This window comes from Telmatherina bonti (assembly GCF_933228915.1).
Source record: "Telmatherina bonti genome assembly, chromosome: 4".
In the NCBI taxonomy this organism is placed as follows: Eukaryota; Metazoa; Chordata; class Actinopteri; order Atheriniformes; family Telmatherinidae; genus Telmatherina; species Telmatherina bonti.
In genome coordinates this window covers 36989551-37017050 of record NC_136622.1, presented here as the reverse complement: position 1 = coordinate 37017050, position 27500 = coordinate 36989551, and the positions used below count along the sequence as shown (strand labels likewise).

The 27500-nt window shown below is 42.9% G+C and overlaps 3 protein-coding genes across 4 annotated transcripts in view; 1 reads left to right on the top strand and 2 right to left on the bottom strand.

Moving 5' to 3' along the window:
• The window catches only part of LOC306754887 (voltage-gated potassium channel subunit beta-2-like), a gene marked incomplete at both ends in the record, with an annotated part of 17874 nt that extends 9250 nt beyond the window's left edge, over positions 1-8624 (top strand). The window contains 10 exons of the mRNA XM_079239015.1: positions 135-179; positions 1454-1498; positions 3605-3648; positions 4352-4438; positions 4613-4698; positions 5579-5699; positions 5922-6016; positions 6259-6379; positions 6619-6707; positions 8538-8624. Of these exons, the coding sequence (XP_079095141.1) occupies positions 135-179; positions 1454-1498; positions 3605-3648; positions 4352-4438; positions 4613-4698; positions 5579-5699; positions 5922-6016; positions 6259-6379; positions 6619-6707; positions 8538-8624 (820 nt within the window). The remainder of the gene's footprint in view (positions 1-134; positions 180-1453; positions 1499-3604; positions 3649-4351; positions 4439-4612; positions 4699-5578; positions 5700-5921; positions 6017-6258; positions 6380-6618; positions 6708-8537) is intronic.
• Positions 8625-10467: 1843 nt separating this feature from the next.
• Positions 10468-21505, bottom strand: dedd (death effector domain containing). Of its 2 annotated transcripts, XM_079238824.1 has the most exons (6): positions 21232-21505; positions 20281-20417; positions 19332-19970; positions 15953-16057; positions 12017-12154; positions 10468-11650 (listed from the first exon to the last, which is right to left on the bottom strand). In XM_079238824.1, the coding sequence occupies exons 3-6, from the start codon at positions 19891-19893 to the stop codon at positions 11244-11246; spliced, it is 1212 nt and encodes a 403-aa protein (XP_079094950.1). In that variant the 5' UTR covers positions 19894-19970; positions 20281-20417; positions 21232-21505; the 3' UTR covers positions 10468-11243. The 2 variants fall into 2 exon arrangements, with proteins under 2 accessions (XP_079094950.1, XP_079094949.1); XM_079238823.1 differs by lacking the exon at positions 20281-20417.
• A 4173-nt stretch (positions 21506-25678) lies between these two features.
• LOC306754584 (troponin C, slow skeletal and cardiac muscles-like) overlaps positions 25679-27500 on the bottom strand; it is a 4327-nt gene continuing 2505 nt past the window's right edge. Inside the window, exons 3-5 of the mRNA XM_079238602.1 lie at positions 27316-27430; positions 27100-27236; positions 25679-25887 (exon numbers count right to left, since the gene is read on the bottom strand). Coding sequence (XP_079094728.1) covers positions 25856-25887; positions 27100-27236; positions 27316-27430 — 284 coding nt within the window. The 3' untranslated portion in view covers positions 25679-25855. The remainder of the gene's footprint in view (positions 25888-27099; positions 27237-27315; positions 27431-27500) is intronic.

Sequence of the window (27500 nt, the reverse complement as noted above, 5' to 3'; positions counted from 1 at the left end):
TCACTATAGAATTACAAACTGAAAGATGTGAAATGATAATAAAAAAGGAATCAATAATCTTCCATTTCAATCAGAAGATCGCACGGTGAGATTCATCTTCAGAACATCTGATCACGTTAAATCTCTGCTTTCAGGGCCGAAGTCGTCTTAGGAAGCATCATAAAGAAGAAAGGATGGAGGTAAAGGCTTTTCTCCTGTTTCTATTCATGTAAAAACAGGTTTGAACATATTTTAGTTTCTTGTTTTGTCGTCTACAGGATCCAGTTTTGGTTCAGTTTTATGATCCTGGACGTTAATGGTTTAACTGGTCTAATTTCTAACAATCCCGACTCGTCTCGATGGACTTTTTCTCCCTCATCATGGAGCAGTTTGACCCCAGATGGGATCATTTTGTTTCTTAAGAAACCATTTTCTTAAAAACAAACAACAACAAAAAAACATTTATTACCCTTTAAGAGGACAAAAACGTCACTTTTCTCCTGAAACACTGCTAAAACACGTCAGATTCAAATGATTGTTTCACTTTTTTCTCAAATAACTAAATGAATTTAAATTTGAATAAAAATAACAAATATGTAATTTTTTCCCACAGTTAAACCTTTTAAAACCAGTTTGATTCCATTAAAGTGGTATTAAAGGGGTAAAATGAATAGAATTATTGCATGTTTGGTATTTTATATTAGGATTTAAATTGATTTAGCAGTTTGAGAAAAAAAAACATCTTTAATGTTCTTACGGTGAGGATTTTTTCTTGTAATAACACAAAAAAGTTTATAAATAAATTCTCAATCTCATCTAAAGATTCAATCAATTTAAAAATTAAGTTGTTTTTTTTTTTGCAAATCACTTGTTATTGTTAAACACATAAAATCCTATTTTCAAAAATCTTTGTGCAAACTAATTCATTTTTCTTTTCTTTTCAATTTATCAATCATATCATAAAAGAAAGTGGCATGATGCTATAAAACTAATAAAATAATATGAATAATTACATATTTGGTCATTTGAAACAAAAATATTTCTCTCAAATGCTTTTATAGCAGCTTTTTTGAGAGAACTTTTTTGTCCCCAAATGACTTGAAACAAAAGCGAACCATAACGATTAAAATTCGACATATTTTTACAACATAACTATCAGCTGCATCAAATACAAACATTTAATGCAGCAAAATGAATGTTTTGTTAGTTTAACTGCACAAATAAAGTTCAGGTTGGGTTCTCGTAAGTTCATGAGTGAAGAAAATCCGACTGCGATGATCTGCAACCAGCTTTTCAGATTCATGTTTAGATCAATATGGACCAAAGTTTATGAGCTTTGTCTCAACATGTTTATTAATCTTTTCCACAAACGACGGAGACAAGACAAGTCCAACCTGCTGCAACCAGCTCAGATCTGATAAAATGTCTTTTCATGTGAAAAACAACAGATAATGTTTTCATGTTTCCTCCATAGACGCTCCAGTTTAGTCATCACCACCAAGATCTTCTGGGGAGGAAAGTATGTTCCTGATCTCCTTTCCTTCTTTCCTCTCACTTATCCCCCTTTACTCTCCTCCGTCTGTTTATCCATCCATCCACCATCCATCCATCTGTCCATCATCCATCTATCCTTCAATCAATCCATCCATCCATCCATCCATCATATCATCCATCTGTCCATCCATCAATCCACCTTCATCCATCCATCCATCATCCATCCACCGTCCCTCCCTCCATCCATCCATCCATTCATCCATCCATCATCCATCTACCGTCCCTCCATCCATCCATCCATCTGTCCATCATCCATCTATCCTTCAATCAATCATCCATCCATCCATCCGTCAGTCCATCCATCCAACCATATCATCCATCCATCATATCATCCATCTGTCCATCCATCAATCCACCTTCATCCATCCATCCATCCATCTGTCCATCATCCATCTATCCTTCAATCAATCCATCCATCCATCCATCATATCATCCATCTGTCCATCCATCAATCCACCTTCATCCATCCATCCATCATCCATCCACCGTCCCTCCATCCATCCATCCATCCACCCACCATCCATCCATCTGTCCATCATCCATCTATCCTTCAATCAATCCATCCATCCATCCGTCAGTCCATCCATCCAACCATATCATCCATCCATCATATCATCCATCTGTCCATCCATCAATCCACCTTCATCCATCCATCCATCATCCATCCACCGTCCCTCCCTCCATCCATCCATCCATTCATTCATCCATCCATCATCCATCCACCGTCCCTCCATCCATCCATCCATCCACCCACCATCCATCCATCTGTCCATCATCCATCTATCCTTCAATCAATCCATCCATCCATCCGTCAGTCCATCCATCCAACCATATCATCCATCCATCATATCATCCATCTGTCCATCCATCAATCCACCTTCATCCATCCATCCATCATCCATCCACCATCCCTCCCTCCATCCATCCATCCATTCATTCATCCATCCATCATCCATCCACCGTCCCTCCATCCATCCATCCATCCAACCATATCATCCATCCATCATATCATCCATCTGTCCATCCATCAATCCACCTTCATCCATCCATCCACCATCCATCCATCATCCATCTATCCTTCAATCAATCCATACATTCAACCATATCATCCATCCATCTGTCCATCCATCAATCCACCTTCATCCATCCATCCACCATCCATCCATCATCCATCTATCCTTCAATCAATCCATACATTCAACCATATCATCCATCCATCTGTCCATCCATCAATCCACCTTCATCCATCCATTCATCCATCCATCCATCCATCCATCCACCATCCCTCCATCCATCCATCTGTCCGTCCATCATCCATCTATCCTTCAATCAATCCATCCATCCATCCATCCATCATATCATCCATCTGTCCATCCATCCATCCACCGTCCCTCCATCCATCCATCTTCCATCCATCCATCCGTCCATCATCCATCTATCCTTCAATCAATCCATCCATCCATCCATCCATTATATCATCCATCTTCCATCCATCCATCCGACGAACAGACGGATGGATGGATGGACAGATGGATGATCTGTCCATCATCCATCCATCCATCCGTCCCTCCATCTGTCCATCCATCCATCCATCTGGTACATTTGGCTCCAAGTAAACGTAGCTAATATTATAAATGTTTAAATGAACGTTTTAGATGACAGCTAGAATTTCTTTTCAAACATGTAATAATAAAATGGTCGAAGCTATAAAGTAATATGATAACACCTTTTACTTATAAATTTTTGTTAAAAGTTATTATGGGCAGTAAACTTTGTGCTCTACCAAACACTAGAGCAGACACGATAAGAAATCTTTATTCATTATGATCATAAAATATCCACTTTAAATCCGACTTAAGTTGCAGGTTTATGTTCTGTTAAACTGGAGGTCAGCTTTCTGCAGGCAGCCATGAACAGGAAATCTGTGAAGCTTTACGTTGTACATATTAAAATACAGATGATTCTTTATTTAAAGTACCTTTAGGGTGTAATATGTCATAAACCGGGAAATGAAATTAATCTGAATTTGTCATTATAATTTAAACTTTCAATGTAAATTTATGTTTTTCAGAGCTGAAATGGAAAGAGGATTATCTAGAAAACACATCATAGAAGGTAAGACTTCCAGCTGGGATTATGAAAAAGCTTCCAGAGGGGGCCCATCCCTCCATCAGACCAGTTGCCACCGCATTTCAGTCCAGTTCTTGCATCATTGGGATTTTTTTCCTGTAACTAAAATGTCTGGCCGTAAAAATTCTGCTTCTGACTGATTTTGATGGAACACTGTCATTAAATGGCCTCCTGAGGTTTCATTATAGCTGCATTTTGCCCCATGTCACACGCTAGCAACTGGATATCAAGACACTGGACATTTTGGATGCACACCGTGTTTGATTCAGAAAGGAATTGCAAGAGAACGTCACTGGAAACATCTAGATCAGGGGTAGGCAAGTCCAGTCTTCGAGTGCCACAGTCCTGCAAATGTTAGGAGTTTCCCTGCTGCAACACACCTGATTTAAATCAATGGCTAATCAGCAGACTTGCAAAGTTTGATGTCAAGCTCTGCACAAGTCTGCTGATCAGGTCTGATGTGTTCCAGGTGTGCTGCAGCAGGGAAACTCCTAACATTTGCAAATGTGGCCGCTGGTCTAGGAGAATCCCCTTGTTGACACATTTCTCTGAAACTGGTCCAGTAGAAGGACTGGACTCACAATGAGTGAAAAGGAGCCAAAAGACCTTCAGAAAACTGAAGACCTGCTGATCAACATGATTTAAAAATAGATGAATATGAAATAATGATGTTGTATTCATCAAACAGGTCTACGAGCATCACTAGAAAGACTTCAACTGGAGTACGTAGACGTGGTTTTTGCAAATCGACCGGATCCTAATACACCCATAGAAGGTACGTACCAACTTACGTTGTTTATGCTCATTGTAATAATGATTCTAATCCTATATCAGATTATATCCAGATGTCAGATTACATCGTTCTGGTGCATTTCTTAACCGTTTGGTTTTTCATCTTAGAAGATTATTATGAGTCCAGTTCTGTTAACTCGGCTCTTGGTGTTGTCAGAGACTGTGAGAGCAATGACCTTCGTCATCAACCAGGGGATGGCGATGTACTGGGGAACGTCCCGGTGGACCTCCATGGAGATCATGGTGAGTTTTACGTTAAATCAGGAGCAAAGGCGGAGCTATGACATCTGATTGGATAAACCAGGCGTCACCGCAGGTTATTGACAGGTTATTAGAGGAGGTTTAAAATGTTACTAGTATCACTTTACAAGTTTGAAGTAAATGATAGTTTTGTAAATCAGTCCAAAATCAGCATCTTCTGAGGAGATAACCCCTTAACCAGCGCCCCCCCCCCCAGGCCGTTTATATGCATATGTTAATATAAAATCTTGTACAATCGTTTAGACAGTTTATATTTCAATACAACTGCGCATGACAGACCTGCTGGTCCATTATCTGCCTGCAGAGGTGGAAATTCCTGGTCCAGAAAGTAGACGTCCTGCCATGTTTCTGGATCTACCTGTACATTTAGATCAGGTGTTTTCACCAACAGGCTCGTTTACCTGGAAAATAAACTCTGCTCATTAAATTCAGCTGGTTGGGTGACTGGTGGGAACCGCTGCCGGACTTTTACTTTCTGGACCAGGAACTGACACCTCTGTCTGCCTGCTGGTCCATCAATAGTTTTGAAATATATTATCAAGAAAAGTTTAGATGCTTTTCTGGTACAATAATAATATATATTAACTGTGTCTGTTTTTTATTCACAAGGGCTGTGAGATTTCTCTCTTCTGGGACTTTAAAACACACAAACAAAAAAAACCCATTTTGTTTCCTTTACGTGACACACACACACACACACACACACACACGACTTCCACAGGGAAAAGGTTATTCTAACTTGACACAAAGATGGTTGTTTGTGTAATCCTTGTTTTGTTGCTGTTTACATGTCCCAACTTCTTGTTTATGGTTAGACACACGTTGAAGTGCTCAGTGCTGTATTTCCTGATGCTTTCTGCAGGAGGCGTACTCTGTTGCACGCCAGTTCAACCAGATCCCACCAGTCTGTGAGCAGGCAGAGTACCACATGTTCCAGAGAGAGAAGGTTGAAGTGCAACTGCCTGAACTGTTCCACAAAATCGGTCAGCATCTGCCTCTGGAAGCCAGTCATCACTACATTCATATTAATCGGAATCCATTCTGTAATTTGGAATTTAACTAGGAAAACTGGATATATATATAGACGATGCTGGGAAGCCAGATATGGTCACCAGTTTCCTACTTTGCTTTATGATAAAACTGTTGTAAAGTATCAGTAATTACATGTGATCTGGTTCATTCTGAGGTTTGTTTTGGGAATGCAGGGATTGGCGCCATGACATGGTCACCGCTGGCGTGTGGGATCATCTCAGGAAAATACAACAGTGGGATCCCCCCTTATACACGAGCTTCGCTAAAGGTGACCCACTGGCCCCGCCCACTCCATATTGTTTTAATGTGTTGTATTAACCAATGAGATGCCTTCTAAGATGCTTCCTGACAGTTTTCAGTTTAGTTTTTGGGGATGTTGGGGATGGTTTTTTTTTTAAAATTCCTTTCTGGTGTGTCATGGTGCTTATTTAGCATACCAACTATAAGTTCTACACTGATGTGAAACTTAGTGATACTAGCTGCTGCTGAATGCCCTGTCTGTGCTGTCAGGGTTTTCAGTGGATAAAAGAGAAGATCCTGAGCGAGGAGGGCCACCGCCAGCAGGTGAAGCTGAAAGAGCTGCTAGCAGTAGCTGAGCGACTGGACTGCACGCTGCCTCAACTCGCCATCGGTAAAACACGACCTACACGTTCAGTCTTTACAGATCACACCTCATTAAATCCTTATTTCACATGTTTTCTTAAACTTTTAAGCAACATTAAAAGTTTTGAAGACTTCTTTTGAAAACACAGAAGTAGAAATATTCAGACTGAATCACATGAAACGTTCTGTATGATATAATCTGGATAAATAACCAACTAAAGAGCAGGCTTGACATCTACTTTCTTCCTGTTCGGTTGATTTCTGAAGCCTGGTGTCTGAGGAATGAAGGGGTAAACTCGGTCCTGCTGGGTGCAACCAGAACTGATCATCTGATGGAGAACATCAGAGCAGTGCAGGTCAGAAACAAATAAAATGTCTTCCTCGGCGGAAATAGACCCCGTTACCAGCTGTGAGAATACAGGGATAATGCGCTCCAAGGTGTCCATTATCAGAAATTAATGGAGTCCAACTGTGCGTCATGGCGTTCTCAGCTCCATGTTGTGCATTATAACGGTCTAAGTCTCCTGTCTGACATGATTACCTAAACTAAATGCAGAGTATCTTCACAGAGACATAGGCTGTATGCATGTTCTGTGTCTTGAATACTACTAATAATCCTAAAAGAGCAAAGTAATCCAAAAAATGAGTAAAGTAATACTCAGAATGAGTAACCCTATGAATAAGTAGTCCTTTGAATGAGTACTCCTTAAAAAGTAAAGTAATTATATGAATGAGTAACCCTATGAAGAATTACTACTGAGTAAAGTAGATCTATAAATGAGTAAAGTAATCCTAAATATTGAGTAATCCTATAAAGGAATAATCCTATGAAAAAGTAAAGTAATTTGAAGAATGAGAAATCCTATGAACAAATACTAAGAATTAGTAAAGTAGATCTATAAATGAGTAAAGTAATCCCAATGATTGAGTAATCCTATGAACAATTATCCCTAAGAGTAAAATAATCCTAAAAATGACTAAAGTAATCCTATGAATAAGTAATTCCAGAAATGAGTAATCCTTACAATAAGTACTTCTATTAATAGGTTTTCGTATGAATCATATAATGTAATCCTATGAAAATTAAAGTAATCCTAAACTTGAGTAATCCTATGAATGAGTAACGTAATCTTCAGAATAAGTAATCCTATGAACTACGAAGGTAATCCTAAACATTAGTAATCCTATGAACAATCAAGCCAGTGAATGAGTAAAGAAATCCTATGATTCAGTAATCTTAAGAATGAGTCAATGTTTGAATGACTAAAGTAATTATGAGTAAAATAATACTAAGAATGAGTAAAGCAATCCTTTGAGTAAACTTATAAACAAATACTCCTATGAAAGAGTAAAGTAATCTTATGAATATTAAAGTAATTCTATGAGTAATCCAATGAGCAAATAATCCTAAGAATCAGTAAAGGAATCCTGTGAATGAGTAAAATAGTCATATAAATGTGTAATCCTGTGCCTGAGTAATCCTATAAATAAGTAATGCCATCCTAAAACTGAGTAAAGTAATCCTATGATCCAGTACTCCTCTGGACAGTAAAGTAATCCTATGATCCAGTACTCCTCTGGACAGTAAAGTAATCCTATGATCCAGTACTCCTCTGGACAGTAAAGTAATCCTATGATCCAGTACTCCTCTGGACAGTAAAGTAATCCTATGATCCAGTACTCCTCTGGACAGTAAAGTAATCCTATGATCCAGTACTCCTCTGGACAGTAAAGTAATCCTATGATCCAGTACTCCTCTGGACAGTAAAGTAATCCTATGATCCAGTACTCCTCTGGACAGTAAAGTAATCCTATGATCCAGTACTCCTCTGGACAGTAAAGTAATCCTATGATCCAGTACTCCTATGGACAGTAAAGTAATCCTATGAGTAATATCATGAAGCAGTAAAGTAATATATGAGGAACTGGTCTGCTGTTGGAGGTAAAAACTGTCCAGGTGTTTAATAGAAGTTTTCACCAGGTAACACCTGGCTGATGATGATGATGGACACCTCTATAGTCGGTCAGGAGAGACGAAGGCTTGAACCCAGATCACAGTGGAAACACTGTGAGGGTGGAGGCAGCCGTGATGCCAGCAGGAGGACTTTGTTCCATCAGTTTGCAGCTGTTCTCTCCAAACGTCCAGCAGGAATCCCGCTGATGTTCGCTCTGCTCTGGTTCCTCAGGTTCTTCCCAAGCTGTCCCTCTCCGTTGTCAATGAGATGGACTGCATCTTGAGAAACAAGCCCTACAGTAAGAACTTCAGATCCTAGGACGTGATCCTTCTGCCAAGCTGCATCGGCCGTTACCCCGTCTGCACTTCCCGCCACCTCACCGCCTGTTCTACAAGCACATCCGTTTGGAATCCAGAGGATTGTGATACGAGGACCACGTTCCACACGCCCACCAGAGGAGACAACGCAGGCTGCAACCTGGACGATAAAACCACCACATGTCAGAGAAAACATTTTATTTACAATTCCTTAGTTTCCTCCAGTGAAACTCATCCAGATCTGGAAAACCACATCATACGTGACAGAAGCCTGTTTTTGTTCTTCTGTGTATCTAACATGTTTCATTTTTGGTTGAACCATCATATTGCTGTTGGTTAAATGACTTTATCTAGATAAAGAGCAAAACCTTAAAGCGGCTCTATGATGCTATGTCTAGTTTTCTGGAGTTATAGAGATAAACTCACCAGACATGTTAACGCCACCGGTTGGTTTTTTTTTAATCACCTAAACACGTTTGAGTTTTCCAGCTCTCGCTACGTCCGGTTTCCACGGCGGCGGAAACAATGGTTTTCGAGTTTATTTCTACTTCAAAATTTTTGTGACGTCCCGGAGAGGGACTCTGTGATTGGTCATCTTATCCAGGTAGTTAGTGCACGTTACCTGAAGAAAGCCACGCCCACCGTCACTGCTCAGTATAACTACTCCGAGCAGTTGGCCAATCAGACGCAGCCGCAGGAAGGAGGCGGAGCTTTCTCTGTTGGCTCGTTTCTGGCAGAAAGAAGATCAAAACAAGATGAAGGGGTTTGTGGAAATGATTTCTGGTCCTTCTGGATTTGCATACAAAATTAAATTAGACTGAAATGTGCATTATAGAGACACTTTAATAATTTTAACTACTCAGTTTTTTTCTGTGGAAGATTTGTTGTCACTCTGTTGTATTTTGTTTTTAACTAAAGGTTGAACGAGCAACCAGACATGATCAGTCGTTTCTAAAACATCGCATCCAGAAATGTCACATTTTATTAAATAATCCAAACCTGAGTTATTGTCTGTTCCACAGAACTCTTTGCTCGGCTTCATTGCTGCATCAGGACCACGTTTGCTCGCATCGGAGCAAAAAGCCGTTTTCCAGGAAACAGCTTGGTGCTCTGGCGCCACCGTGTGGTCGTAGCAACACATTACACCCAGTTTGGAAGCTCTAACCTCGGTCGAAAGATTCTGCTGTTTTGGTTTCCATGTCTGCATTGATGCTGAGGAGTTCCTGTTATTCTTACGCTGATCAATCCCAGAAGTCAGATGACTTCAGAGTAACAAACCTTTTTGTAATTTACGCTGAATTTTCCCACTGAAACCGGATTACTTGTTAAATCCTGGTAAAAATGTCTGAAACAGAAGCTGAAGAAAAGAGAATTACTCGATCATCAGAAGTTATTGTGACCTTAAGAAGCCTCTTTAATCGCAGGGTTGTCTAAACCAGACAAATCGAGGTAACACCAAGCTAGGAGGGATCTAGCAGGGATTTTAAAAGGTCCTTCTTTCACGCTTTAGGAAATAAACAAGGAAACTCTCGATAATTTTCACATTTCTAAATGGAACATGGATTCCAAACAACCGCGAATGACTTGTATAGAAAGAGAATGTTTTATTGTTTTTGTTCTCCTGCGGAAGACGGCTGCGAACAAAACAAACTTTCTCACCTTCCTAAGTCAACATGAATGACAAATGCTTAAATAACAAACCATGTATTACCTGACCAAACGCCGCGGCGGCTCCAGATGAAGATGCGGCGGCCAGGCGCCGCCGCAGCGAAGCCGGTCGTGCGGGAACCGGACCACCTCTGCTAGTAAGACGACTCCACATGATGGCTGTGATTTCTCTGCTGTTTATTTGACCGTCATTTCATATTGATTAAAAACAGTTCAATCGTATCATGAGTGACAGGAAACGTGAAGTACAGGCTGACAGAGTCACGCATCATCAAATCAATTCTACAGCAGTGGGTTGGGTTGGGGGGGGTTAAGGGGTTAATGCACCAGAAGCAGGAGTCGGGTCTCTCCGTGGATTCATTTACATACAGCTGAACCGTCCACATACGTGTTGTCTAAATACTGGCAGTGCCTGGGGAAGGTAGACTTCACATCAAGCTAGAATCACTCCTGACGTGGAAATATAAGGAGGAGTCATAAATCAACAGTTTGCACACCTGTATGCTGAGAAGCAGTTTGACAGTAAGGTACAACTCCCACTGGGAGCAACTGGTAACACTGAGAGTTTCACCTTAAGAATAGAAGTGAAAAGTTTTATTAACAAAGTTTTTCTTTAAAAACAAGAAGTGTTTTAATGAGCTAATGTACAAGAAACGAAAAAGTGTTAACTTCAATGCACACTTGATCGGCCCTCCCCTGCGCGGAGGGAACGGGCGGATCAACATTGAGAATAATGCCAGTATGCATCGCCTACATGGTTTTAGTTCCACGTCTCCTCGCATGCTGTTCTTAGGGGTGTCCTATGAGATTAGCTCTGTAGGAATTAATTGGATGGCTGCAAGTTCTTCAGGTCCTTTCAGGCACACACCTCAAAAAACACGACCAAATCCGACCCCATTCATCGGTAAGGGCAGCCGAGCCGCGCTGCTCCCGTACGCTACTTCGCCGCCGTCTAGGAAACGCAGTCTCTGTTCGCCAGCGGCGGGCTACCTCCACTTGTGACCAAATTGCGGAGCAGCTTGCGTCGACCGGCCTGGTAGTCCTCCTCGTCAACGTTGACCAACAGTTTTATCGCCTCGTGGCCCACAGCCTGTTTCAGGGAATCCGTGATGAAGACGCCCTTCAGGGCCTCCAGCAGCGATCCGTTGATGTAGTCCCGCCAGAAGGCATCCAGGTAGGTGAGCTCGGAGAACTTGATGTCGCAGATGATGGAGCCCAAGTCTCTGGACTTCAGGATGGTGTTGGCCTGGTTGAAGCGCTCAAACTGCCGCTCCACTGCCTCCTGCTTGTTGGAGAAGACGTTGCCCTGCAGTGCCGACTCGTGCTGGCAGTACTCGGCCCGAACCCGGAGGCGGATATCTGCAGGTGGGGGGCGAGGGAAACAACAATATGAAACTTATTAACGTGTTTTTACTTGTTCAGTCTGAGGTCAGAAAACTCAACCGTCTTCCTGCTTAGTTTAACCATTATAAGATTTATTCATCAGTCAGTTGGAGCCTCAATGCAAACAAGGTGCAGGAATTTTTTACGGATTACTTGGATCCATTTATTAGTAAAATGATTTCATTTCACAACATTTTTATTCCTAAAGCACCTTAAAAACAGCAAAAAGCCATAGCAGGTAAAAGGTAGCAGCTAGGAAATAAAAAATAACACTTAAATGGTAAAAAGATGCATATAAACAGGAAAAATTCACCAAACAAACATGAAACATTTTATTTTTACCACAAGTTTGCTTCTCTCTGCAGTCGGCCGAGGATTGACTTCGTTTCCGTTTGCGGTGCGGTGCCGGTGCTGCCGGCTTTGTTCGGGGAGCGCCAACATGTGGTCCGGACGGGGAACAACAGATGACTGGCTGCGAACCTGAAGGACGATAGGAGGAAAATCTTTTACACCGAGCCGGGATCGGACCCGTTCCAGACAGCAGCCGTCGTTTCTAGAGCTGCTGAAGGAACTGAAGCTGATATCTGGATTATTTAATACGATTAGCCTTTTATCTTTAACAACATGAATTTATTTAACATTAAACCGTGGCTTTTAAACAATGTCTTTATGATGCATTGTCATGCATTGGTACGGTGACGCCCCGTGATGGAGGGATATTACAGTGATTTAACTCGCCGAACTATGTTTGCATATATACGAAAATAATGCACTAATGGTGTAAACTATGTTTAGGTGAACTTCCACAACCTACTGCAGTTATTCTACATTGACCTGCAGCCGGAGCCGACTGAGACTGGCCGCCTGGGAGTGCTTTAGGACGGGAGAGGCTCCCGCTGCTCCTTCCTTACAGTAACTGCAGAACAATATGTGCCTTCAAGTCAGTCGCCACAACACCAGAAAAGTCTCTAATAACTCCAGTAAAAGCTGCTAGATTTGTTGCTTTTAACAAAAAAAGTCTCCAGATTTAGCGAGAAAGTCTCCAAGTTGGCAACAGTGTCTGAATGAAAGCAAAGCGGCTGTGGGAGGAGTTTACAGCACAGCGCTGCAACGCCAGAGACGCTCGATTAGCAGCTGAAGACAGCAGGAGAGGAAACTGCAGAGAGAAAAATAATCACACCCTTTTATTTTTATCATCGTTGAAAACTCAGATCGGAGTTTAGATTAAAATCTGATTAATCGCCCAGCCTTAGTCGTTTCTCCTGTGAAACTAAAAACAGAAAATTTGATTTTCCTATTTTCCTTCCTAAACCAAATTTATTTATTATTTTTCTCACATTTGACACGACTCGTGATTCAGTTGTTTTCCACTTTTTGTCCATTTTTTCTTGCAATTCTATTTTTTTTCATATTGTGGGTGGGTTACTGTACTGTAGCAGCACAGTTGACCAGGAAAACAACGAAGGAGAACCATCGCCATCTACTGCCTCCTTTAGTCTCTTTTTTATCGTGGTCACCGTGTCTGATATTGTCTGAAAGACGTCGGAGCTCCGCACTGCCCCCTGGTGGATATCTTCACTAACAACCCTGCCGATGTAAACCGTGCATCGCCTTATAGCCTCGTTTCTAACGAGCAGCTCTGTCAGGAAGTTTTAGAACGCTCCAGGCGATTCCGGTGAGCGTTCCCGCGGGAAGTCGGACTGCATGTGTTGTTTATACCAAATGCTTCGCGTGACGTTGTGCTAGTACGACAACTAATGCAACACAACAAACAACAACGGGACAGAAAAACTTTAGTTCCAGAGTCGAACCGACTTGCATCCTTTTTGTCTCAAACATCGACGGAAACGTGGACTGAAGGACAATGTTGGGTCTGCTTTGAGGTTTGGTTTTTTTTTTTCCTGTTGTGGGCAGTTTTTTTTCTGTTCGCCAATCAATACATCCGGTCTTGCAACACAAGTCACTCCACCCTACCTGCTAGGGCTGGGCAATTAATCGATTTAATCGATTAATTCGCATTTGCTGTTTATGAAGATTTATTTTTATGAAAATCAGGATTTTTTTTTGCCTTTTGGGCTTCCGTACCTTACAGTGACGTCAATGCACTCCCGCTGGTTTCCCACAGAAACGCATAAACACAACAACATGGCAGCTAGCGACGAACAAGTGCTCCTTCTGCGTTTCCATTACATTTTATTTGCAAAATAAAAATATTTGTATATTTCGACAAACAACAATTGTGATTTGCGGGTGTTTCCATTGAACAGTGTTTAGCACATTAGCATCACGTTTCGTAAAATCTCGTTTCTCGTGAGATTTTACAAACATTGCGGTTAATGCAGAGTGGGCACGTAGCGTTATTTTAGGGTTTTCTACTTGCTGCGGGGAATTTGCTTCGGATTTTAGAAGCTTTTCTTCCTCACTTTCTTTTCTGAAACTCTGAAATTCGCTGTTTATTCCACACAGCGCTATCTTTTCTGGGAATTAACTGGTCACGTGTCATGGAAATGCAGGGTTTTCGGTGTGGGAGACGGCGTTGTCACATGCCACAGCGGTCTGAAGACAGATGCAGATGACAGGATTCGTCTTTTTTGCCAAAAATGTGTAAATTAAACAAAAAACGTAAATGTGAAATCAAAAAAGTCAATTTTCTCAAAACACATTAAGTTTAAAGAAACATTCATTTTTATTACCTCATTGCCAATGTGGGAAATTGTTTTGGTCATTTAATGTCAAGAGGAGGTACTTTTATTTACTATTTATTAGTTTTTTTTTATTTTACAATAAAGTAATACAAGTGAGGCCTGTTATTAAATGTATGATCAAAACTAAAAACTATCTCATAGTGGAAACGCACTAAGTGCATACATGTTACTTATAATGTTTACAGCGGCAGCGCCTGCATCTCTTTTTACAATCTAGTTTAACAGCTTGTCTAGTTGCACTTTAAATTCAGGTAAACTCCTCGGCTGACTGCAATGAAAGCATTTTTGAAAAGGAATCATTTTTGACGTTTGTAATTTTTGTTTATGTTTTTTTCTTTACATTAAGGAGAGAAAAAAAAAATCTATTAAAATCGGAAGCTGGATTTGGTTTTAAAAAGTCATTTTATTTTTCGGCCATATCGCCCAGCCCTACTACCTGCACTGTAAGATTTTCCTCCAGACCTGCAGCTACGAGGCCCAGAAATGGTGCGCTTTGGTTCGGTTGTATCGGACCCTTTTATAACGGAAACACACAAGCTAGCGCGAACTGACCGCTTGGTGGAAACAGCGGCTTATGACCGCTGCAACGTTTACATTCAGAAAGGAGGCAAAAAAAAAAAAAAAGCCCCGAACTGTGTTGGATCATTTGTATCATACATACAGAATAAAAACAGTTCCTGACGCTACAGTTCGCTAATGTTACAGCAAGTGGAGATCTTGTTTTGGTTTCATTTTAAACGTCATTAAACATTACAGTTTACACCGAAGTTAAGCAGATTTGTGTGTCAAACTAAACTGAACCGCAACCTTAAGGCCGAGGTACGTACCGAACCGGGATTTAGCCGTCCAGCTACACCGCCCTAAAACACCGAAACGTTATCGCCCTAAAACACCGAAACGTTATCGCCCTAACACACCGAAACGTTATCGCCCTAACACACCGAAACGTTATCGCCCTAACACACCGAAACGTTATCGCCCTAATACACCGAAACGTTATCGCCCTAATACACCGAAATGTTATCGCCCTAACACACCGAAACGTTATCGCCCTAACACACCGAAACGTTATCGCCCTAACACACCGAAACGTTATCGCCCTAACACACCGAAACGTTATCGCCCTAACACACCGAAACGTTATCGCCCTAACACACCGAAACGTTATCGCCCTAACACACCGAAACGTTATCGCCCTAACACACCGAAACGTTATCGCCCTAACACACCGAAACGTTATCGCCCTAACACACCGAAACGTTATCGCCCTAACACACCGAAACGTTATCGCCCTAACACACCGAAACGTTATCGCCCTAATACACCGAAATGTTATCGCCCTAACACACCGAAACGTTATCGCCCTAATACACCGAAACGTTATCGCCCTAACACACCGAAACGTTATCGCCCTAACACACCGAAACGTTATCGCCCTAACACACCGAAACGTCATCGCCCTAATACACCGAAACGTTATCGCCCTAATACACCGAAACGTTATCGCCCTAATACACCTAAACGTTATCGCCCTAATACACCGAAACGTTATCACAGACACACACACACACACCTGTTCTTCTGTGAGGTGCGTTGTCCTTGCACTGCTTAGTCCCTCTTGGTGAAATGTAGCGTACTGACGTCTCTTCCAGGTACTTGTCAACAGGATCTGGGCAAACTGCAAACAACAAGGTGAACATGTGACTTACAGCTGTAATAATAACTAGTAGAGATGTTTCCCTGCTCCAACACCACTGATTCAGGTTAAATGTTTACAGAAACGTATTGAATCAGGAGTTAAAAGAGGAAAACTGCTAAAAAAAACTGCAGCTCTCGAGGCCGATAAACGCCGCTCATTGATCCCATGTGTTTCTTCTCCACCTGGAAGCGTCTGAAGACGTTCATCATGTCCGTTGTATTTCCAAATGATTTTATTTATACTTCACCTGCTATCCTGCAGGTTTTAGATGTTCCCCTGCTCGAACACACCTGATTTAAATAAAAAGGAATCAGTGATCAAAGTTGCTCACTTTCTGTGATCACGGAATCATGGAATTGGCCGATTGAAACGGAAAATATTTTTTAACGCAGAACATCACGGAAGTTGTAAACGGTCATTGTGTGGAGAAGGAACGTTTGTCTGGAGAAAACTGCATGGAGGCAAAGAAATCTGGTGGCACAACAAGCCGCTACCACTGACTTAGCCCTCCCTCTTCAAAACAATGTAAGCATGGCGAGGTGGCTGCACGCTACTCTGGCTTCGTCAGTAACAAACTGAGAAACTCGACAATAATCCCTCGGTACAGAGCCGAGCACTTCCCCAACTGTGTCAGCTGAACTGATGTTTTGCAGATTCTTTCAAGTCTCCGTTGACTTGAGAAGTAAAATTACATGCAGTGACATCGTGTCCAAAAGCCTCGTGAAGAACAAGGGAAAGTACCCTGACAACAATGCAATAACAATATAATAAGATAACTGAAGATAAGTTTTCTAAAAAATGATGATGAATAATAGATTATACATCAGAATAAAATAAAACTCATCCCATGTGGGAACCTGGCTGACATGCACATACAATAAGAATAAAAGGCATTACTTTCTGAACATGTAAATCAAAGCATTAATGTAAATCAAATTGTAATAGAAGTAAAATGTCAATTTCTATTAACTGCTTTTTTTTTCTTTTTTACTTATATTTTTTATAATTACACATTCAAAATAAAATTTATAATCAAATAAAAATAATCTGAACAGCCATACAATTATTATTATTATTATTATTATTATTATTATTATTATTATTAATAATAATAATAATAATAATAATAATAATAATAATAATAATAAATATTAATAAATAAAACACATTTAGTATTACATGTGTAAATGAATGTTTTCATCTTCTCTTATTACAGGAGTTAAAAACCAATACCTTCTGGTGGATGTTGTCTCCATGGATAGATTAAACTTTCTCAAACCATACAACTCCATAACTTAGTGCTCGTTTTTGATGCACTTTAATGTACTGTATTCAGGACATGTTGTCTGTTACCTCAATAAACTTAAAGTACATTTTTATTTAATTTGTGTACATTAAAAGTTATTTAAATAAAAAAAAACAAAACAAAAAAACCAATGTTTTCAGAAGTAAAATAGGAATAAAAAGTAAAAAATAAATAAATAAATAAATAAAAAAAAACATAAAATAAAAAATAAAAAAAATAAAAAACCCTTATCGGGCCCTACACTCGTTTATTTAAATCACGTGTATAACAACTAGAAAACATCTAAAACCTGCTGCCTCTCAGGGACCTGAACTAATCCTGATCTAACTCCTAACATGGAACGTCTTGGAAATAAACGCCTGCTAATTGGTCCCGAGTGTTCCTTCTCCACCTGGGAGGGTCTGAAGTCATCAAGTCCGTTGTATTTCCAAAATATTGCAGCCGAGCTCCGTGAACAACTGAAACGTGCAATAAGTTTAACTTCATACCAGCCACGGTGCTTCCTATAGACCAGGGGTATCAAACTCCAGTCCTGCAGGTTTTAGATGTTCCCCTGCTCCAACACACCTGATTTCAAATCAAACAGATCCAACAGCTTCTAGGTAACTTCTTCACAACGGCACATTACATTTTAGTCAGGTGTGTTGGAGCAGGGAAGCATCTAGAACCTGCAGGAAAGCAAACCTCGGAGGACAGGAGTTCGTGCTACCGACCGTTCAGGTGAGTCGTCAGATGAGTCGCCAGGCGAGTCGTTTTGCTCTCCGTCAACGTGACCTCTCGTTACCTAACATATGATTTTTAAACAGATATGAACGGATTCACATCTGCTGTTAAAGAAAGCACATCTGGCTTCGGCAGCGCTTTAGTGGTCATTTATGCTGGAAGATACTTCTGTTTTCTTCTGGTTGCTCTTTATGCTGCTTTAACTGTTACGGGCGTCACGATTTCGATGTTTCATCGTAATCGATGGAAATTACGTCACAATCTCGAGCATTTAAAAGAAAGAGAGGATCGCTGATTTTATGGCAGGCACCCTCTGTGACTTCTCATTTTTTTATTTTGTTGTTTTTTAACTTGACTGATGACAAGATTGTTATCTTTATATCTTTATATTGGAAATAAATTTAAAATTTGACAATAAGTGTCTAATGTGATAAATTACACATGAAAACTGCATCACTTAAATGTAGCCCATCTTCTGACTTAAGATTTACTGCCCAAAAGTTAATGAAAACAGATGATCATAGACGAGTCTAACAATGTCAGAGGTCTCTGTGCTGAAAGAAAAAGAGAAAAATATCGAGTTGAATCGAATCGTGACCCCAAAATCAAAAACCAAATCAAATTGAGGATTTGGAGAATCGTGACACCCCTAATATCTATTCATACATTTAATTTACATCATTTTAGCCTCAGAATCTGACAGCTGAGGCTGGAAAACACCACATCTCCGTGGAAACGTCACGTCTGCATGTTGACTGGGATTACAGCATGATACTGTTTAATACGTGCAAATGGACAGAAAATTATGCGAAACACTTGAATTTCACATTAATATAAACGTTGTTAATGAGTGAAGAATTTCAGGACAAGGTCCGGATAATTTATCCTGTTGCTGTTCATACAAACACATCCCATCAATCCAGCTGCGGAAATCTGTGTTTTCCCTCCGACACGCTGCAAACAGCAGGACAAATTGGTCCTTGTGGAATACTGGTCCAAGGATCCTCCATCCTGGTCCTTGAGGGTCGGAGTTCTGAAGTTTTTACAGGTTTGCCTGCTTTAACACAACCCAGACAAGGTTTGCACAAAGCGACTCACTGATCAGTAAGTTGTGTTGCCGGAGGGAAACTTCTAAAACATGTAGGACCAGAGCTGGAGACCGCTGTCCTCTTTTGGAGAGTAAAGAATAAAAAAAGATGCAGAGATGTTTTCTGCTACACTCACCCGCTTGCCGTTTCCTGAGCGTGACGTAAGGCAGAAGGTCATGGCGAGTGATAATCCTTAAAAGCTGAAGAACGTGCCGGAAGTTGGTCTCATCGCAGCGGCCCTGGCGCTCTAAGGCCAGCAGAAAGTCTCTTCCACTCCTGATGCCGCCACGCTCGTACTCGTCAATCACGTCGACAAACAGGAAGGACAGCACCCTGACATCCCGATGCGTCAGCTGGGCCCCGACGATGTCAAACATGCGGTGGAGAGAATACAGCCCGTGGGAGTTGTCCACTGCCTCCTCGGGCCACGGTTCAAGTCCCCGATCTCTTCTGGACAAGTTGCCGTTGGAAGAGGAAGGAGAAACGTTCTTGTTGGTCGCCTCCCTGCCGGCAGCCGCTACGCTGTGGCAGCCTGGGCGGCCGATCAGGGCTCGGTATCCAAGGGGCCCCGTGTTGGCGCTGCTTTGACTTGAGTCCATCTGGTTGAAATGAGGCGGAGCCTGATGGGGAGAAGAGTTCTGGGCAAGCTGAGGGGGGGTACCGCCACCATTTGGGAGGTGTGGCTGTTGCGATGTCATCTCAGAGGTCAAAGGTTAGGAGGGATGTGGGAATCCCAAACTCGTCCTGTCTTCTTCTCCTCCAGCTGATAAGTTGTCTGCTCAACATCAAACACTTGTCAGTAACAAAACATTTCAACAGACAGTTGAAACAGATTACTGCACAATGTGGCTCATTTATAAAATTTTCGATTCTAATCATCGATTAGTCCAGAGTCGGTCCTTCAGGGCCGCTATCCTTCAGGTTTCAGATGTTCCCTGCTGCAACACACCTGAATCTGAATAATGGATCAACATGATTTGGCAAAATTTAACAAGCTGTTAAAGATGCATTAGATACAGGTGTGTTGGATCGGTGAAGTATCTAAAACCTGCAGGACAGTGGTCTTCGAGGATGCAGGTACTGACCTGGTCTACATAATCCTCCATGATGAGTTAGTCAGAACAGCAGATGATGCCTCCATCATTCTATTCTATTCTACAGTCATAGACGCTTTTATCCAAAGCGACGGATCCAAAGCGACTTCCATACGGATCCAAAGCAACTTACATACAAGTGAGAACACAAGCATGAAATCAAACAGTAGAGGACATCGTAGGAAGGTGCTGGTGGACTGTCCAGTTGGACGGGGGTCCTTCCATGAAGTGAAACAGGCTTTTTGTTGTTGTTGTTTTTGTTGTTTACGCCCTTCCCACCCCATAATATCACCTATGTTATAATACAAAGAATTAGTACCACAAAGTTTGTTGCAAAGAACTGGGCCCAGTTCTCCAACTTTCCAATAAATCTAGCTATACTAAGGGTTTAAGAGCTGAGATCATCCCTGTCTGCAGCAGAAAATAGACTTGCTTTAATGAATCTCAAGGACGGCTGGGCTTTAGCTACAACTCAGCCACGAGAAAAATCTGTATCTGTAGCAGCGTTTAGAGCCAAGATAAACGTGTTTCTGTGCAACAGGACTCGAACCGACAACATATGTGGCAAACGGAAGTTAGCTACGAAGCTATGCACTAACTGACCACATGCTAACGTGAGACTCCTACACAGAAACACGAAGAAATTAATGCTTTTGCGCATCTGTGTGCTCATATTTGTCAAAACGGACCATTCTGGTAGCATTGCCAGGCTAAAGCAGCAGCACGATGAGAGTACTAGCGGCTGTTTTACGTTTACCTGACAGGGTTAGCCTAGCCTAGCTTAGCTCACGTTACGTTTACCTGACAGGGTTAGCCTAGCCTAGCTTAGCTCACGTTACGTTTACCTGACAGAGTTAGCCTAGCCTAGCCTAGCTAACAGCAACACATGAAGACATCATGTCAACATCATTACATCATTACCAACAGATTTCTAATACTCACCTCCAGTTTTTGGGTATTCCTGGTGAATCTTACATATATAAATATAAAACCATTGTTTAGATTAAAAACGTGAAGCTAGCGTCTCATGTCTAACAGCCTCTAACGAAGAAATAAACACGTTTAATGGTCGCGTTGGAGGACGTCATCATTCCTAAAACAACAGCTTTCCCCTTTTTATTTGCGTGATTCCCGGCTCCGCGTTTGTTAGGAATTAGAGACAGTTTAGTTGTTACTGTACGTAGAGCGGCTCCAGGAGGAAAAAAAGCAAACAATTTCTGATTTTCAGCTAAAATGAAAGAACATCCGGGTCACGGTGCACTTTACTTCCGGTGTCCGGACTCGTTCCCGCCTTCTTTTATTGTCTGAACACAAACACGCTCAGAAATAAGACAAAGGAAAACACAAGAAATCTATATAATGACACCACAAACATTTTACATGGTCACGGTTTACAGCATGTTTTATTGAGGTAATAACAGTATAGAAACGGACATTATTAACTGCTACTTTATCTTTATGCTAATGTTGATTTGCTTTAATGATTCAGTTATAAAATAAATCCATAACTTGAATGAAAGGGCAATTTGTATATTATGCTTAAATTGATAATTGTGGAGGGGTTTATGTGTCCCGAAAATCATAGCAGCTATGTTGTCGGGAGCTTTATGCCCCTGGTAGGGTCACCCATGGCAAACAGGTGTCTTGGGGAGGGACCAGACCGGCTCATAGACTTCTATGATGACAACAAACATGGGCATAAATGTTCCCTTGCCTGAACTCGGGCAAGGGCACCCCTCTGGAGCCAGGCCTGGGAGTGGGGCACAAGAGTGAGCATCTGGTGGCCAGGCCTTTGCCCATGGGGCCCGGTCGGGCTCAGCCCAAAGGGTTACTTGGCCCCCTCCTCCCGTGGGCTCACTGTCTGCGGGAGAAGCCGTAGGGGTCGGGTGCGGTGTGAGCTGGGCGGCAGCAAGGGGCGTGGACCCTGGCGGTCCGATCCTTGGCTACAGAAGTTGGCTCTAGGGACGTGGAATATCACCTCTCTGGTGGGGAAGGAGCCTGAGCTTGTGCGCAAGGTTTAGTGGTTCCGGCTAGATATAGTTGGACTCACCTCAACGCATGGCTTGGGCTCTGGAACCAGCTCCCATAAGAGGGGCTGGACCTTCTTCCATTCTGGAGTTGCTCATGGTGAGAGGCGCCAAGCAGGTGTGGGCATTCTCATCAGCCTCCAGCTTGGTGCCTGCACGTTGAGGTTTACCCCGGTGGATGAAAAGGTAGTTTCCCCCCCGCCTTCGGGTAGGGGCGACGGGTTCTGACTGTTGTCTTTGCTTATGCACCGAACAGCAGTTCAGAGTACAAACCTTTTCTAGAGTATTTGTAGGGAGTGCTGGAGGGTGCTCCTTCTGCGGACTCCATTGTTCTGCTGGGTGACTTCAATGCTCACTTGGGCAATGACAGTGAGGGGGGAGGGATTGGAAGCATGCTCCCCGAACCAAAATGGTGTTTTGTTATTAGACTTCTGTGCTCGTCATGGATTGTCCATAATGAACACCATGTTCCAACATAAGAGTGTCCATATGTACACCAAGCATCAGGACTCCCTGGGCCACAGTTTGATGATCGATTTTGGAGTCTTATCATCAGACCTGCGGCCAAATGCTCTCGGGTGAAGAGGGGGGCGGAGCTGTCAACTGATCACCACCTGGTGGTGAGTTGGCTCAGATGGTGGGGGAGGAAGCCGGTAAGATCTGGCAGGCCCAAACGTGTTTAGAGGGTCTGCTGGGAACATCTGGCTGAGTCCCCCGTCAGAGCGAGCTTCAACTCCCGCCTCCAGCAGAGCTTCAACCATGTCCCGAGTGAGGCGGAGGACATTGAGTCTGAATGGGTTGTGTTCCGTGCCTTAATTGTTGAGGCGGCCAACCGGAGCTGTGGCCGTAAGGTCGTTGGTGCCTGTCGTGGCGGTAATCCCAGAACTCGTTGGTGGACACCAGCAGTGAGGGATGAAGAAAGAGTCTTATCGGGCCTTCTTGGCCTGTGGGACTCTACAGGCAGTTGATGGGTACCGACAGGTTAAGAGGCATGCTTCTTCGGCTGTCACCAAGGCAAAAACTCGGGCGTGGGAGGAGTTCGGCGAGGCCATGGAGAAGGACTTCCGGATAGCGTAGAGGTGATTCTGGTCCATCATCCGGCGGCTCAGGAGGGGGAAGCAGTGCTCCGTCAATACTGTGTAGAGTGGAGGTGGGGAGCTGCTGACTTCAACTCAGGACGTTGTGGGTCAGTGGAGAGAATACTTTGAAGATCTCCTCAATCCTACCGATACGTCTTCCGATGAGGAAGCAGAGCTGGGGGACTCAGGGGTGGACTCTCCTATCTCTGGGGCTGAAGTTGCTGAGGTGGTTAAAAAGTTCCTTGGTGGCAAGGCCCCGGGGGTGGACGAGATCCGCCCAGAGTTCCTTAAGGCTCTGGATGCTGTGGGGCTGTTCTGGCTGACAGGTTTCTGCAGCATCACGTGGACATCGGGGACAGTGCCTCTGGACTGGCAGACTGGGGTGGTGGTCCCCCTTTTTAAGAAGGGGGACCGGAGGGTGTGTTCCAATTACAGGGGAATCACACTCCTCAGCCTCCCTGGTAAGGTCTATTCAGGGGTCCTGGAGAGGAGTTGGACTCAGCCAAGGCTGCCTTTTATCGCAGATTCTGTTCATAACTTATATGGACAGAATTTCTATTTCTAGGCGCAGCCGAGGTGTTGAGGGGATCCAACTTGGTGGCCTCAGGATTGGGTCCCTGCTTTTTGCGGATGACGTGGTCCTGTTGGCTTCATCTGGTCGTGATCTCCAGCTCTCACTTGAGCGATTCGCAGCCGAGTGTAAAGCGGCTTGGATGAGAATCAGCACCTCCAAATCTGAGACCATGGTCCCCAGCCGGAATAGGGTGGATTGCCCTCTCCGGGTCGGGAGTCAGGTCCTGCCTCAAGTGGAGGAGTTTAAATATCTCAGTCTTGTTCACAAGTGAGGGAAGGATGGAGTGTGAGATCGACAGACGGATTGGTGTGGCGTCTGCAGTAATGTGGACTCTGAACCGGTCTGTCGTGGTGAAGAAGGAGCTGAGCCAGAAGGCGAAGCTCTTGATTTACCAGTCGATCTACGTTCCTACCCTCACCTATGGTCATGAGCTGTGGGTCGTGACCAAAAGAACCAGATCTCGTATACAGGCGGCTGAAATGAATTTCCTCCGCGGGGTGGCCGGGATCTCCCTTAGAGATAGGGTGAGGAGCTCGGTCATCCGGGAGGAGATCAGAGTAGAGTCGCTGCTCCTCCGCATTGAGAGGAACCAGTTGAGGTGGCTCGGGCATCCTAGCCTCCCCAGTGAGTCGGACGCCTCACTGGTGAGGTGTTCCAGCCACGTCCCTCTGGGAGGAGACCCCGGGGGAAGACCCAGGACACGCTGGAGGGATTATATCTCTCGGCTGGCCTGGGAACGCCTCGGGATCCCCCCGCAGAGTTGGCAAATGTGGCTGGGGAGAGGGAAGTCTGGGCTTCCCTGCTTAGGCTGCTGCCCCCGCGACCCGACCCCGGATAAGCGGCAGAAGATGCATGGATGGATGATTTTCAACAATAACTGATTATTTTGTGTAGTCTATAATTTTAAAGGAATTTAGGTGACTTTGAACATGGTTAGATTGTTGGTCTGAGTATTTACTGGAATTTTAACACACAGCCATCTAGGGAATGGTCTAAAAATGAGAAAATATCCCCAAGTCCAGCGGAGAATGGACAGATTGGTTGGAAATGACAAAAAGACAGCAAGTGGTTCCAAAAATATGCAGAACATCATCTCTGAACACACAACACGTCCAGCCTGGAAGCAGATGGTCTCCAGCAGCAGAAGACCACAGCGGGTTCCCTCCTGTCAGTAAGAACAGGAAACTGAGGCTACAATTCACACAGACTCACCAGAACTGGACAATAGAAGATGGAGAAACGTTGCTGGTCTGATGAGTCTCCAGTTCAGCTCCACATTCACATGGTAGGATCAGAATCTGCTGGAAACATCATGACAACATGGATCCATCCTGCCGTCAGGATCAATGCTTCAGCCTGCTGCTGGTGAGACGGTGGGGGGGAGATTATTTTAGTCCCACTTTGGTCCCCTTACTACCAACATGGTACTAATAAGCAGATATGATAGCATTTATCTTATGTCACAAACTCTAGAGTCCATTTGACAGAATATTTCCTTTCTTCAAGGAGAAACACTTTATTCTCACAGCAGGAATCGCTACTTCAAGCTGAAAAAAGGTAAAAGAGCAACATCGCTCATCTTCTTACAACAAAAAAAAAAGAAAACCTTTCAGATGGATCACTTCTGCATGAAACCCTTCCTAATTATGGTGTAGTTACTGTGTTAGTATGTAACAGATATTTTCATTAACATATTGATGGACAGAATACACAATTATAGAAATACTTTTATTGAAAATAGTCTTTCTATACAATTGATCAGGATTGCCAGAAAGCAGAAGATTTGTAAAGAAAAGTTGTGGGCATCTCTTGAGGAATGGACTTTGATGCCACCCGCCAACGCACAGTGAAGATGCTGCGAAGTCAGGCCCCTCCAGCAGAAGTTTTTATTCAACACCTTTCATGAATTCCAGGAACTCTGTCAGAAACAAGCACATGGACGGATGAGCTGAGATCTTTAACGTGAAAAACAGGCTGTCGGAACAGAACCAGACTGTAGCACAAAGATAATTCTACTCTATAGTAGCAGAGACTTTTATCAGTTAAAACGAACACACACACGTATTTGGACAGGTGGAGCACCCACACACAAGGCCCCGCCCCCCCACGAGGCCTGAACTAGAAACCAGCAATGCTAACCAATATGCCACCATAAAGCACCATATTATTACTTTCTATTCTATATTCTGTTTGTTCAAATATAAAACAAAATGTTGAATCTGAAACATTTTAATCCCAGTCAGCCTGCAGACATGATGTTTTCAGCCTCAGCTGTCAGATTATGAGGCTAAAAGGATTTAAAGTGAATGTATCAAGCAGCATCCTTTATGCTGGAAAGCAGCATGAAGGACAACCACAAGAAGAAATGGAATTTATAGAAATAGAGGACCATTATTTTTGTTATTTTCTGCTCTCTTGTTGATCTTTGGCTGCTCCTGATTGGACAGTACCATCAATTTAAGCTCTCTGATTGGTGGAAATTTGGACAGGAAGTTTTTTGGTTTCATCATCATTTATGAGCTTTCTTAGCAACATCTAGAGTCTCTGAATAAACACTACATGTTGCGTCTGGATTGTAAACCTCCTGGCCGGATAGAAACGCTGGAAAACCTCCGTAGACCAGCTGGAGAGTTACACGCTGCTGGTCCTGGGACACTGCTGATGATAAAAGTGATCTAGCAGGTTTAAGGTTTAAAGCAGGATTTAGTCTAAAAATTACTCCTATTTTGGTCTCAAACCAAATATTGTTAAAACCTAGTTGTAATAACACAGATAAGATATAAAAATACCATTTCTTCCAGCATCAAGTGCTGAAAATGTTAAGATTTTAAAAGATTTCACATAAATAAAATGAAAAAGAGACAAAATGAGAATAAAAGAAGTCGTACAGACTGAATAAGTCATGGTTACGCCTCAGCACACAAACATTCTCCTCCGATGAAAATACGACATTTTGATCATCAGAACCATTAAATTTAAAATGGTTTCTGACAAATGATCGTGTTGTTGTGTGATCAATATTTTAGTTAGCATAAAGGGGCGGGTCATTGCTGCAGGTCGAGGGCATATCTGGACCAAACATTCACTGCTGTCAGGCGACTGGATCATTTCTACTGAGCCGGTCACCAACCATCATAATCGATTTTGCCGTCGTTGTTTTTGTCTCCGTCCTTCATCAGCTCCTCTATGTCGTCCTCAGTGATGGCCTCTCCGGTGGACTCCAGCATCGTCTTCAGCTCATCCAAGTCGATGTAACCGTCTCCGTTCCTGACCGCAGAGAAAACTCCTGCTCACACAAAGCTCTCGCTACAGGCTGCGTTATGTGAACACGTGTGTAAAAACCTACTTGTCAAACATGCGGAACAGTTCAGCCAGCTCCTCCTCTGACTTTCCTTTGCTCTCCTCCTTCATGCAGCGCACCATCATGACCAAGAATTCATCGAAGTCCACCGTGCCGCTGCCTACATGGGAACACGATGAAGGCTTCCACATCACAGATCCAGCTAGCTGGAACGGCTCACTTTCCTCCTG

Excerpts from the sequence above, each read along its gene's own strand:
- dedd (XM_079238824.1), bottom strand. The coding sequence starts at position 19,893 with ATGACATCGCAACAGCCACACCTCCCAAATGGTGGCGGTACCCCCCCT. Across the intron at positions 16,058-19,331 it reads GCTCAGGAAACGGCAAGCGG|TTTGCCCAGATCCTGTTGAC; the intron begins GTGAGTGTAGCA and ends TGTTGTTTGCAG. Across the intron at positions 12,155-15,952 it reads CGCACCTCACAGAAGAACAG|GTTCGCAGCCAGTCATCTGT; the intron begins GTGTGTGTGTGT and ends ATCGTCCTTCAG.